The following is a 14,858-nucleotide window of genomic DNA, read 5'->3' as shown; positions in this document are numbered from 1 at the left end:
ATATAGACCCTGATCTTCGGGTATCAAATTCCACCATCCCGATTGCCAACAATATTAGATTCTTGGGATTGATACTGGACAGCAAGTTAAACTTCTTTGAGCACATTAAAGTAATACGTATTGCCTGTCTAAAAAAGCTGAACATGCTAAGATCTCTATTTGCCCAGTATTGGGGAGCAGATCGTACAACTTCGCTGCTCTTATACAGAGCACTGATTAGATCTCGGTTGGATTATGGTGCCCCAGTTTATGATTCTGCCCAAAAGAGTGTATTGCGCTGGCTCGATCCTGTACAACACAATGCACTGAGGATTGCTCTTGGTGCTTATAGGACATCACCAAACTATAGTCTATATATTGAAGCCCATGAGCCACCTCTGTACCTCCGCAGAAAAATGTTACTACTTAAATATGCAGTCAGAATACGAAACTGTTCTCCGCACCCCATCCAACCATATCTCTTTAATCCACCATTCACAATCTCTATAGAAATAAATCAAATAAAATATGACCAGCAGGCCTACGGCTCCTTTAAATAGCACAAAATAGGAATGTTCCTCTCCGCAGTAGGCAGCAGAGAAAGAATTATTCTCACCCACCATGGATTCCCTTTCCTCAACCGACCTGCGATAATTATTTTCTCCAATGGGGAAAGAATCGTCTACCGACTCTGAATGTGCAACAACTCCATGCTAGTCATATTCAAAACTATTTTGACTTCTTACCAATATATACTGATGGTTCCAAATCTCATTCAACTGTTGGAGCAGCGGCAGCAGTGTTTCCCTCTGCTATCATATCAGCCTCTTTTGCACCTGAGTACAGCAGCTTTTCAGCGGAATTATATGCAATGCAATTAGTTCTTGAAAATTTGACTCTTCAACCATCTGCAAAATATTTAGTTTACACCGACTCTCTCAGCTCAATTAGAGCAATGGAGAATCTCTCTCATAAGGATCACCCTGTTTTAAATCAAATCTGCTGTCGAAAATTGAAGATCGTCAGCAACGAGTGAACTTTTGCTGGATTCCAGCACATTCAGGCATTAAAGGGAACGAGCTGGCTGATATTTCTGCTAAAAATCCGTCAACGTTAGACTTAACCTTTGTCTTTATTCCAGTTTCTGATTATAATATTATAATTCAAACAGCATACCATGCACAGTGAACAGAGCTATGGCATAAACAAACAAATAACAAACTTTTCCAGTTGAAACAGGACCCAAAATTTTGGCACTCATGCATTCAGACATTTCGGCGAGAAGAAGTGGTACTCGCACAGTTTAGAAGAGGTCATACTCATCTGACTCACCTCCATCTAGACACAGGTGATGATCCTCCTCATTGTTCACAGTGCTCTGAGCATCTAACAGTCAAACATATTTTGATCGATTGTCCACATTATCGACAACATCGAACTTCAATATTTCATTCTCTGGCTAATCTCCGAGAATGGATAACATTAAATGATAACATTGGTGAAAATACCAATATTAATGAACTTTTCTGTTATTTGAAACAAATAGGAATATATGAACGACCATGATTAGTTTCTGACATGAAATGAGATTGAACTATCTTCACATTATTTATTTAATTTTATTTTTTCAACATTCCTATGAATAGGTGTAATATAGAGTAGGAGACCAGCAGAATTGCTTAATAAGTACAGGTCACTGTTGAAAAAGAGCCGTGAAATAGGGTTGAATTTGAAAGTGTCTGCAATTCTGCCCAGACACGATAGGAGGGAGTATATGATGAGGGCCTTGTCGATCAATTCGGCCCTGGAAAGATTGTGCAAGGCTCAAGGGGTAGAATTTTTTCAGCCTGGACTGTACTTGTTAACAGGAGAGATTGCTTCTACAGGGATGGGATACACTTAAATAGAAAGGGTGCAAGAATATTTGCTGATGCTATCGAGGCAGTGTTAGGTGGGTCGGAAAACTGCTAGCTTGGGGGATACATAGACGAATAGATTAACAGTAGCCACTGGCAGAGGTGAAAGAGATTCTTGCACTGCTTCTATTGGAATGAGCAGAAGCCTGAAACACAAGATTCGGGATATTTCAGAGACTGCTGGGAGTCATTGCGGTATAAGTAAACACATGGGTTGTGTTAGGGTAGCTAAGACTAGAAATAGGTGCATGTATACTTGCGTACACCAATGCTAGGAGTTTAGTAAATAAATTTGTTGAATTTGAGGTATTGCTCAAAACATCAAAGGCAGATATTGTTGGGATATCAGAGACTTGGTGTCACACAGATATAAGGAATGCAGAACTGGAATTCGGGGAGTACAACATCTACAGAAAGGATAGACCGGATAGGAAGGGAGGAGGGGTTATGCTATTAGTTAAGAAATACATAAAATCCAAGGAAGTGAAGCCAGTGGACATCGCAGGACAATGCAGTGTCGAGTCAGTTTGGTGTGACATAAGCATTGGGAGATCAAAATTGAGAGTAGGAGTGTGCTATAGGCCTAATGACTCTGATGAGTATAATAAGAAACTGTACAGGGAAATAGTGGGCCAGTAAATCAGAGAGTTTTATAATGGGAGATTTTAATTTCCCAGATATTGACTGGCGTTTGGGGGCTGGTCACTCACACACTAGCAAGGCTTTTGTGGATTTATTGGATGATTGTTTTCTACATCAGCATGTTCGGGAGGCAACCAGAGGGAGGAATACTCTTGATTTGATTATCAGCAGTGACTCTTCATGCATTAAGAATCTGCAGATAAAGGAACCACTAGGTGGCAGTGATCACAATGTGCTGAAGTGGGATTTACTCAAAGAGGTAACTACCATTAGGGGTAAAGGGAAGGGTTATTGCTTTCCTAAAGGCGACTACGATGGACTGAGACAGTATTTAAATTCTATACAATGGGACCAACTGATGATGTTACCAACAGCAAATGCAAAATGGGAAACATTCAAAGAACTTATCTTGGAAGTTACTAGGCTTACATACCAACTAAGAAATATTGTTCAAGGTTTAGGCCTAAATGGATGTCAGATGAACTGATGAGGCATATGGCAGAGAAGAAACATGCATGGGATACATACAAATTAACACATGACACAGAAGCCTATGATAGATACAAGTTGATCTGTAACCAAGTTACAAAGGAGGTTAGGCAGGCGAAAGCAGAGTACGAGAAATCGTTGGCAAGGGATGCAAAGAAAAACAGCAAAGAGTTCTTTACTTATGTAAACTCTAGAAGGAAGGGGATGAATCAGATTGGTCCACTTGATATTGATGGGCCAACTGTTGATGATCCTGCTCAGGTAGCTAACAAACTAAATGAATATTTTGCATCGACATTCACACATGAGGAGTTATTTAGCGAGGGGAAAGCCAGGGGTGTATTCAACTCTAGCAGTAAGCTTGAGAAGCTTGTAATAACTGAGAGTAAAGTGGAGGAGAAACTGTTGAAGATAAACACAAGAAAGGCACCTGGGGTGGATGGGATCTATCCAGTTATATTAAAGGAGGCAGCAGAGGAAGTAAGTAAACCCTTAGCCATAATTATGAGAGCTTCCTTGGACTCAGGGGAGGAACCTGCAGACTGGAGATGTGCAAATATGACCCCAATTCACAAAGGAGGATCAAAGGCTGACACAAGCAATTATAGACCTGTGAGTTTAACTTCTGTTCCAGGAAAATTAATGGAGGCACTAGTTAAAGAGGCACTGCAGGATCATTTAGACAAGACTTCAGTTATAGTTCGGACACAGCATGGTTTTGTTAAGGGGAAGTCTTGCCCAACCAATTTGATTGGATATTATGATGCTGTCACGAAGGAACTGGATGCAGGGAATAACTTTGATATTATATACTTGAATCTTAGAAAGGCCTTTGATACTGTTGCACATGGAAGACTGCTGCACAAATTGGAGCAGTGTGACATTGGAGGCAAATTGCTGCCGTGGATAAAGGGGTGGCTGAGGGGGAGAAGACAGAGAGTGGTAATCAATGGACACTGCTCATCGTGTTATTAGTGGAGTCCCTCAGGGCTCAGTGTTGGGTCCATTATTGTTTTCTGTATTCATAAATGATATTGATGATGGTATATCAAGCTTAATGTCGAAGTTTGCAGACGATACAAAGGTTGGCAGGGTTGTCAAGGACACTACTGACACTATGCTGCTGCAACAGGATCTGGAAAGGTTGAGCAGATGGGCTGAGAGGTGGCAAATGAAGTTTAACATTGACAAATGTAAAGTAGTACACATGGGAGACAGCAACCCCAGAGCAACGTATCAACTCTGTGGTACTACACTGACAGTGGTAGAGAATGAAAGGGACCTGGGGATGGTTGTGCAGGCAGATATGAAGTTCTCTGAGCAGTGCAGATGGGCTGCAAGAGTAGCTCATGGTGTATTGTCAATGATATATAGGAATTTTTCTAGCAGGGATAAGGAGGTGATTATTCCATTGTATAAGGCAATGGTCAGGCCACACCTAGAGTACTGTATACAGGTCTGGAGGCCTCATTTCAAGAAGGATGTAGAGCTGCTGGAACGAGTACAGAGAAGGGCAACAAGATTAGTGAATGGAACAAAGGGGTGCTCCTACGAAGAAAGGCTTAAGTTTTGCAAATTACAGTGTCTGGAGACTAGGCACCAGCGAGGTGATCTGATAGAGGTGTATAAAGCATTGAATGGTTTTAGCATGCTCAATGCTGATGGGAATCTTCCTCTCGCTCAGAATAATCACCTGAGAGGGCATAAATTCAAATTGAGGAAAGACAGATGTAGGATAGACGTACGGAAATTTGTCTTTAGCCAGCGAGTGGTTGGTTGGTGGAACAGACTTCCATCCCTTGTTGTGGAAGTTGATAGCCTAAATAAGTTTAAGGCTCAGCTGGACAGGTATTTTGAACGAACAGAGGGGTGAAGTGGAAGTGGTTTTTTTTTTTTTTTTGGCTGATGCTGCATAAGCTTGCTTTCTTGCCTCAAATGCCTCTACTAATGCTAATAGCCACAGCAGCTTGTGTGCCATTAAACACACCCATACCACACACACATGCACCATGCTGGACTCAGAGGTAATCTTCCTATGTTTATTCAGGATTTCCTTATGAACAGAACCTTCCAAGTCAAAATGCAAACATCTTTCTTTAAAATCTACCAACAAGAAGAAGGCATTCCTTAGGGCTCAGTCTTAAGTGCCACTTTGTTTGCAATAAAGATTAATTGAATCACAAACCAACTCCCTCCTTCATGTGTTACATGCACTTTATGTCGACGACTTTAGTATCTCTAGTCAGTCCCAGAACAGGAGAACAATTGAGAGGTAGTTACAATGCACAATCAACAATATAAGTAAGTGGGCACTAGATAACGGATTCAGGCTATCAACACAAAAAACAATATGAGTACATTTCTGCCCCAAAAGAAATCTCAATCCTGATCCTGAATTAAAAGTAGAAGGCCAGAATATACCAACTCAGCCGAAAGCAAAATTTCTTGGGTTAATCTTAGATAAGAAACTCACATTCGTGGAACATAGCCGGCAACTACGAAAAAGCTGTACAAAACAGCTTAACATACTTAAAATTCTCTCATCAACAGCATGGGGAGCCGACAGATATTCCTTATTAAACCTATACAAAGTATTAATTAGATCAAAGTTGGACTATGGAGCCCCAGTGTACGATTCAGCATGGAAAACAGCTCTGAAATGGCTGGACCCAGTTCATCACAATGCACTGCATATAGGCCCCGGGTGCCAAGCGTTCCGTGGCCAAGCGATTTGTAGTGCATTTCTAAAAGCGATTTCTGCAAAGAGTATTTGAGCAAACAGATTCTATTTTTTGTTTCAAAAACCGTTTTCTTGATTTGTTTGTATATTCGAGTAGCACTTTCACTCTACAAGAAGTAGGGAAAGGCCCAGAAAGGGAATCCACCTTTCTGTTTTTTTTTTCTATAAATACTAATTACTAACCCAGCCGCTTGGTCACCTCGTGGCACTGCTCCTGCCTCCCTGTGGCGGGGCCGGTAACCTGGGTGGAAAAGATAATTCCCCAGGGCCAAAAGGAGCCAACATGGATTCGACAAATTTTCCATCCTTTGAGCCTTCAAGCTCAAGACCAGAATATTGTAATGAAGACAAAGAAAATAGCCAACCCAAAAGGCTTCGAACAGAAACACACTGTTCAGACATTCCCAATTTTTTGGTAATACACTCTCTGTCTACCCAGCCTGTGGGTAAGTTATCTCCGTTCGTGATTCAAAGACATTTAGAATCTATTGCAGGATCACCAAAAATGGTAAAGCGACTACAATCCGGAGATCTCCTGATTGAAACAGCCACCACCAAACATTCGGAATGGCTATTAAAGACAACGACATTTGGTGGGTTGCCAGTATCTGTTACTCCCCACAATACCTTAAATTCATCAAAAGGTGTCATCACAGAATGGGACTTAATTACTGTGTCTGAGGATGAATTAGTACAAGAACTTAGCAATCAAAAGGTAATCAGCGCTAAAAGAATAATGACAAAAAAAGATGGAAGACTCGTCTGGATCATTGAGTCGGAACATCTAATGAGCCATAGTCAATATGGCTTTCGTCAAAACAGATCATGCTTAGATCTTATGGTCAAGGCCGAATTTACCATCCGTAATGCTTTTGTCAAGGCCCCGAGTGCCAAGCGTTTCTAGTGATCAGGCGATTTCTGTGCAATTCTAAAGCGATTCATAAAGTGAAAGAGTGTTAGATATATCAAGAGTTTAAAGTTAATTCTCTTCTGTAAATATATATAGTTACTGAAAAGTATCAGTGTAAAGGTTCCTAAGAAAGGAAAGTCACCTTTCTTTTATATATATTCTAGTCCTACTAACCACTAATCTACTTCCGCTTGGTCACTAGGTGGCACCGCTCCTGCCTCCCCGTGGCGGGGCCGGAAACCTGGGAGGAAAAGCTCTCACTCCCAGGGCCAAAAGGAGCAAACATGAATGACTCAAACATTACCACGAATCCCAAAGATCTGACTCCTTTGAGTCGGAAAAATGAGGACAATGTGACTACTGCAACCAAAAGGCAAAAAAAGGAAATAGCATCACTTAATGCACCTACCTTTATTGTCTTTAATTCTACGACAGAACAGCCATTAGGAAAATTGTCGCCATTCGTCATCCAGAAATGTTTAGAAAGTGTGGCTGGAACACCAAAAAATGTTAAGCGACTAAAATCAGGCGACATTCTAGTCGAGACAGCAAATGCCAAACACGCAGAAAGACTGCTTCAAATGAAAACATTTGGTGGGATCCCAGTAAAGGTCTCTCCCCATAATACGCTAAATACATCGAAAGGAGTAATTTCTGAGTGGGACCTTATCAGCGTCTCCGAAGAAGAAATTAAAAATGAACTTGAAAATCAAGGCGTTATAGCTGTGAGAAGGATTAAAATTACAAGAGATGGGACACTTATCCCAACCAGAACTATCATACTAACGTTCAACACTCCTAAACCACCTACAACTGTGAAGGCCGGATATCTAAATTGTAACATCAGACCATACATTCCAAATCCTCTCCGCTGTTTTAAATGCCAAAAGTATGGTCATTCACAAATGGCATGCCGTGGTGTAGCTATCTGTTCCAACTGCGGGTCCCAGGATCACAGCAATCAGAACTGTTCATCCGAGAAACCGAAATGTCCAAACTGCAAGGGAGACCATTCTGCCTATTCCAAGAATTGTGAATATTGGAAAAGAGAAAAGCAGATTCAGCGGTATAAAGTGGAACATTCTGTCACATACCAAGAAGCTAAGAGAACTATACACCCGACTATCTTAAACAGACCTTCCTACGCGCAGGTCATAACGAATTGTCGTACAATAGAAACCCAAACAGATTTTACAATTCCACCAAAGAAATCTATCTCAGACTGGGCACGAGCACTACTCACAATTTCCCAGCCAAAACATCAAGAGAAACTCACCAACACACCACTTTCCGTGCCTCCCGATAAGAAACACTCAGAATCGAAAGCACCTCAAGGAAAACATAATGTCATAAGTCAGAAAGCAACCGAACAAATGGAGACAGAAGCAACCAACCAAGCAGATGAACCAGTATTAGAGATTTTCGCGGAAGACGATATGGACACCGGAAAACCATATTTCCCGAAAAAGGAAAAACCAACGTGTGAAAGACTTAAAACAGCATCTAGGAAACAGACCGAAAACCTCTCCAAAATCAAATAATGAAAACCATAATCCAGTGGAATTGTAGAGGACTCCGCACTAACATAGGTGATATATATGACCTGATTACACAGTATGCACCATTATGTCTTTGCTTACAAGAAACCTACCTCAGACCTCAAGACTCTACCTTAATAAAGAACTATACAGCATACCGAAAGGACAGAGTAACAGGTGGCACAACCCATGGTGGTGTGGCAATACTAATAAATTCTCGCATTCCTTCCCAGATTGTCCCGCTAAACACAACCCTTGAAGCGATTGCAGTACGCATAGCCGCTAGATCCCTCATAACAGTAATAACAATTTATGTTCCACCAAACCAAAATTTATTACAACAGGACTTAGAAGACATTGTAAGGCAGTTGCCAACCCCCTTCTGTATACTAGGCGACCTCAATGGGCATAGCCCTGTGTGGGGTAACACAACCACAGATCGGAGAGGAAAACAAATTGAAAAATGGATAGACGAGAATGATTTAACTTTGTTGAACGACGGCACACATACTTATACACATCTTCCATCAGGAAATACTACAGCTATAGACCTGTCTATATGTTCTCCAATACTATTTCCAAGACTTGATTGGTCAGTGCACAGTGATCCTCTCAGCAGTGATCACTATCCAATAATCATCACCATGGCACTAGGAACCACATGCAAGTCACGCAAAACTCCCAGATGGAAAATAAATGAAGCAGATTGGGAAACTTATAAAACATTAGCAAAACTAAATGTTGATACCATCAAGCAAAAACCGTTAGATGCAGCAGTACAATATATAACAAATAAAATAATTCAAGCTGCTGAACACTCTATCCCAAAAACATCGTCCCACTTTCCAACACATCCAAAATCATGGTGGAATGCAGAATGTGCGCAGACTAAGAAAGAGCGAAACAAAACCTGGAATACTTTTCGCAGATATCCAACTTTAGAGAACCTCATATTGTTCAAGAAGGCACGGGCAAGAGCCAGATATATTAGGCGGGCCAGTAGGAAAGAATCCTGGATAAAATTTGCATCTACATTAACAAGTTCCACACCATCTAAAACTGTCTGGAATAAAATTAACAAAATGAGTGGCAGATACCCGATTACCCCAACTCCGATCCTAAACTGGAATGGACAAGTCACTGCAGAGCCATCAGAAATAGCCAATGCACTGGGCGAAACCTTCGCCAGAATATCAGCGACCACTTCATATACTCCCAGTTTTCAAATATACAAGGCAAGAATGGAAAGACATAAACTGAATTTTTCCACAAGAAATAATGAAGAGTACAACCTACCCTTAACATTCTACGAATTGAAACACGCTCTATCCCAGACAAAGCAAAGTGCTGTAGGTCCAGACCAAATCCACTATATGATGTTAAAACAACTCGATGATCAATCCCAAATGGCATTACTAGAACTATATAACAGAATCTTCTTAGAAAACCAATTTCCAGACAGTTGGCGTCATGCAATAATTCTTGCTTTCCCAAAATCGGGGAAAGACCTCTCTGACCCACGCAACTACCGTCCAATTGCTCTAACCAGTTGCCTGGGAAAAGTTATGGAGAAAATTATCAATGCTCGTCTAACATGGTTTTTGAACAGAAATAACCTCCTCAATCCAGCACAGCATGGTTTCAGAAAAAATCGTTCAACACTAGATTTACTGATCAAATTAGAAAACAGTGTGCGGAATGCCTTTATCCGAAAAGAGCACCACGTAATGATATGTTTCGACATAGAAAAAGCTTACGATACTGCGTGGCGTTATGGAATTATTCAAAACCTATACCACCTTGGATTACGTGGACATCTTCCTAAATATATTCAAAATTTCTTACTCCACAGGTCATTTCAAGTTAGATTGCAGAATACTCTTTCAAAAGTTTTCACCCAAGAAGAGGGTGTACCTCAGGGGTCTGTGCTTAGCACAACCCTCTTTGCTATCAAAATAAACTCCATAACTGAGCATATACCAAAACCTATTGATACCGCTTTATACGTTGATGATTTCAGTATGTCCTATCATTCTCAGAGTATGCGAACTATAGAACGGCAGTTACAGGGAGCAATAAATAAAATAAGTCAATGGGCACAAACAAATGGCTTCCGGTTTTCCACACAGAAAACTGCATGTTTACACTTCTGTAGGAAACGAAACCTACACCCAGATCCTGAACTTAAACTAGATGGATATATGATCCCAGTTGTACCAAACATAAGATTCTTAGGACTTCTCTTAGATAAAAAACTGACATTCCTTGAACATATTAAGCAACTAAGACATTCTTGCATCAAGAAGTTAAATCTACTCAAAGTTCTCTCCGCAACAACTTGGGGTGCAGATCGACATACACTACTTAAACTTTATCGAGCAATAGTGCGTTCCAAGCTGGACTATGGAGCACCAGTTTACGACTCTGCAAGACCAAGTGCACTGAGATGGTTAGATCCCATACACCACAGTGCACTCCGTATAGCACTTGGAGCTTCCCCTCGACGTGGGCACCTGTACGTGGTGAGGGGACCTCCCAGTGATGCTGCTGGTTTTCCAGATTAGCATCACTGGGATCCAACGCCCATACCTTGGTTCCAGGGTTACATCATTGGAATCCGGCGTGTGCAGCCGTGCGCCGCGACCCGTGGAAGCGGAAAGGGGGATCCTGGTGGTTGAGGGGCCCAGCCTTAATACACCACTTTGGCCCCTGCTTCGACGAGACGGGTGGTCCCGGACCGGCTCGACTGGGATCAATCGGCGGGTGGTATTATACTGCTAGGGTCAACTGCGTTCCAATAAGTCTCCCTCCCTATGGTCCTGGGACGGGATAAAGACTTATTGGTAACGTGGGTATGGTGTTCTAAGCGAACTCGGCGTCCCATTCGTGTACGCAGTACCTGCTAGTTCACGAGTGGGCGCCCCCTCGTAGGGCTCCGTGGTGGGTGAGGTACTTAGGCATCAGACATTTTTCTTTACTCTCATGAGTAATTCAAATCCCCTTTCTTCTGGGGCCCCAACAAGGCCCCTACCTAATCGAGATGATGACGCAGATAACACCTCTGCAAAACGAGCCAGAACTGAGGATAAATCACCACCATTAGTGACACCGCTTTTCCTCATTCTCCATTCCACCGGAGAGCAGTCCATTGGAAAGATGTCACCCTTCTTCATCCAGAAAGGATTAGAAGGGTTGGCAGGTTCACCAAAATCTGTAAAAAGACTGCGTTCTGGCGACCTTTTGGTCGAAGCTTCTACCACCAAGCAAGCGGAAAAAATCATAAAGGCTACATCCATAGGGGGAATACCTATCATCGTAACCCCTCACAAAACTCTAAATTCTTCACGTGGTGTCATATCAGAGTGGGACCTTCTTCATGTTTCTGAAGAAGAGATCTGCTCTGAATTGAAAGACCAAGGAGTGACAGCTGTAAAGAGAATATCGATACGGAAGGATGGGAATCTCGTCCCTACCCGAGTTCTCATCCTCACGTTTAACACCCCACGGCCTCCAAATTCCATCAAGGCAGGTTATCTAAACTGCCCAGTGAGGATTTATATCCCAAACCCACTGCGGTGTTTTAGATGCCAAAAATACGGCCACTCACAAACATCTTGTCGTGGTAACCCTGCCTGTGCTCGATGTGGTGTTAAAGACCACGAGAGCAAGGAATGTACAGCTCCAAAACCCGCCTGTGTTAACTGCCAAGGTGAGCACCCCGCCTATTCAAGAGCATGCCAGCGGTGGAAAGACGAAAAAGAAATCCAAAAACTAAAAACAGAGCTGAATATTTCCTACCCAGAGGCCAGAAAACGTATCCAACCAGTAAATAGCGGGAAACCTTCATATGCCCAGAAGGTTTCTGCTAAGAGCACTATCGGGACACAAACTGAGATGACTATACCACCAAGAGAGTCATTCACCCCGATTGCACGCTATTTATTGAGTTCTCAAAAGCCCACCAAAAAAACACAGTCAGTTGCCACTCCTATATCCGTACCTCCTAGTGCTCCACCACTACCAAAACCAAGTGGTAAAGAGCCTGAAGTAACAACAGAAAGAATGGATGTAGAGAACAAGGAGGTACAGGATGAATCAGTCTTGGAACTCTTTGCGGAGGAAGAAATGGACACGGGACATCGTCCATTCTTCCCCAAAAAAGACAAAGCCAAGACTGATAAAAGTAAGCCCTCAGCACCTCGGAAGCCGCCTGATGGACCCACCAAGCCAAAATAATGGCTAAATTCCTACAATGGAATTGTCGTGGATTCCGGCGAAATACTGATGACATCAAGGCCCTCCTGCAAAAGCACGAGCCAGTTTGCTTTTGCTTGCAGGAGACTTATCTAAAGGCAAATGATGATCCCACCCTGCATAACATCACAATCTTTCGTAAGGATAGAATTGCGGATGGTCCTGCTCATGGAGGAGTGGCTATCCTTGTGGGTAATCAGACCCCAGTTCAGCCCTTGCTAATTACAACCAGCATAGAGGCTGTTGCAATTCGCCTTACAGTGGGATTTTTAATAACGGTCTGCTCGATTTATTTGCCACCTGGGACTGACATCTCCCAGGAAGACCTTGATGATCTTGTAACGCAGTTGCCTCCCCCTTTCTTACTTCTCGGGGATTTTAACGGACATAACACCCTGTGGGGTAGTGCTAACATCAACGGAAGGGGACGAGTCATAGAGCGTATGCTCAATGACAATGACCTTTCCCTTCTAAATACTGGAACAAACACCTTCTTCCATATGCCTACCCGTACTTTTTCTGCCATTGATCTCTCTATCTGCTCCCCTTCTCTACTCCCTTCACTCACCTGGGAAGTGGAGGAGAATCCATACGGAAGTGATCACTTCCCTGTGATAACCTTGTTACACAGTGGGAGACCGTGTCTTCCTTTTAGGTTACCACGGTGGAAGTTTGATCAGGCTGACTGGAATGCCTTCCAACATCAGGCAAATTTTGACCTCAGTACAGTCAGTCAGGAGCCTATCAATGACGCAGTAACGTACATCACAGAAATCATTGTCCACGCAGCTGCTAATGCTGTCCCAAAAACATCAGCCCGGTTTCCACCATTTCCCAAACCTTGGTGGAATTCACAATGCACAGCAGCAAAAAAGGCTCAAAACAAAGCGTGGGGGATATTTCGCCGATATCCTACCACGAACAACCTTATAGCCTTCAAACGTGCACGAGCCAAAGCACGCTACATCCGTCGTCAGAGCCAAAAGGAATCGTGGATCCGTTTTACATCATCTATTAACCAGTCTACCAACTCTAAGGTAGTCTGGGATAAAATCCGGAAAATGAAGGGAAAATATACATCCCACCCTTCTTCAATCTTAGATTATAATGGATGCGCTGTTGCAGATCCAACTGCAATAGCCAATGCTCTTGGGGAAACATTCTCTAACATCTCCGCAACATCCTCGTACTCCCCAGAGTTCCTGGTCCTGAAACATAAACTGGAAAGAGAAGCACTTAATTTTAAGTCCAAGGGCCTCTATCCCTACAACGGGGATTTTACTATTCAGGAACTGAAAAGAGCCCTCGCTCTTTCCAAAGCAAGTGCTGTTGGACCAGATGGCATCCATTATGACATGATTAAACATCTTTCACCAAAATCTATGGATTGTCTGCTCCTTCTGTATAACAGAATCTTTACTGAAGGGCAGTTTCCGGATTCCTGGAGAAAGGCAATCGTTCTTGCCTTCCCTAAGCCAGGAAAGGATCCAAAAGTCACCACCAACTATCGTCCTATTGCTCTGACTAGCTGTCTGTGCAAAATCCTGGAGAGAATGGTTAATTCTCGTTTAATATGGTACTTAGAATCAAATGACCTTCTCTCCAACATACAGTGCGGCTTCCGAAGGAACCGGTCCACTTTGGACCATCTTATTAGATTGGAAGCATCCATCCGGGATGCTTTCCTAAAACGTGAACACTTGGTGTCGGTGTTCTTTGACATGGAGAAAGCGTATGACACAACTTGGAGATTTGGCATCTTAAAAGATCTGCATAGCCTTGGCCTTAGGGGGCAACTCCCCATTTTTATTAAAAACTTTTTAGCCAATCGATCTTTCCAAGTTCGTGTGGGATCCTCACTCTCTCGTTCCTTCAGCCAAGAGGAGGGAGTACCACAAGGATCAGTATTAAGTGTCACGCTTTTTGCCATCAAAGTGAATTCCATCACAGAACAACTTCCTCCAACTGTAAACTGTGCCCTCTATGTTGATGACTTTAGCATATTTTGTCAGTCATGCAACATGAGGGTTATTGAAAGACAACTGCAGAAAGCTATTGATCGCCTCAACTCCTGGGCTCTTGCTAATGGCTTCAGGTTCTCGCCGGAGAAGACCGTTTGCGTACACTTTTGTCGTAAGCGTAATCTTCATCCTGAGCCTGAATTAAAGCTCGGACAAAATGTAATTCCAATAGCAGCGGACACAAAATTCTTGGGACTCGTATTCGATAAAAAGCTGACCTTTCTGGATCACATCCGTCAACTCCGCACAAAGTGCACAAGAGGGCTAAATATTCTGCGCTCTCTTTCCTCAACATCTTGGGGTGCGGATCGATGCACCCTACTACGCATCTATCGTGCACTTGTACGATCCAGACTGGATTACGGGTCC

At 42.6% G+C, this 14,858-nt stretch overlaps 2 protein-coding genes across 2 annotated transcripts in view; both read left to right on the top strand.

Annotated features, from left to right (window-relative positions):
• Nucleotides 1-8,217, top strand: part of LOC150085798 (uncharacterized) — a 124,454-nt gene extending 116,237 nt beyond the window's left edge. The window contains exon 3 of the mRNA XM_090374698.1: nt 7,898-8,217. Within this exon, the coding sequence (XP_090230824.1) occupies nt 7,898-8,217 (320 nt within the window). The remainder of the gene's footprint in view (nt 1-7,897) is intronic.
• Nucleotides 1-14,858, top strand: part of LOC150085797 (TBC1 domain family member 12-like) — a 458,606-nt gene that overhangs the window by 50,425 nt on the left and 393,323 nt on the right. The window lies entirely within an intron of this gene.

This window comes from Mastigoproctus giganteus, chromosome 5, assembly GCF_048544385.1.
Source record: "Mastigoproctus giganteus isolate SK-2022 chromosome 5, ASM4854438v1, whole genome shotgun sequence".
Taxonomy (NCBI): Eukaryota; Metazoa; Arthropoda; class Arachnida; order Uropygi; family Thelyphonidae; genus Mastigoproctus; species Mastigoproctus giganteus.
The sequence above is the reverse complement of the archived record's forward strand: the minus strand, read 5'-3'. Positions and strand labels throughout refer to the sequence as shown.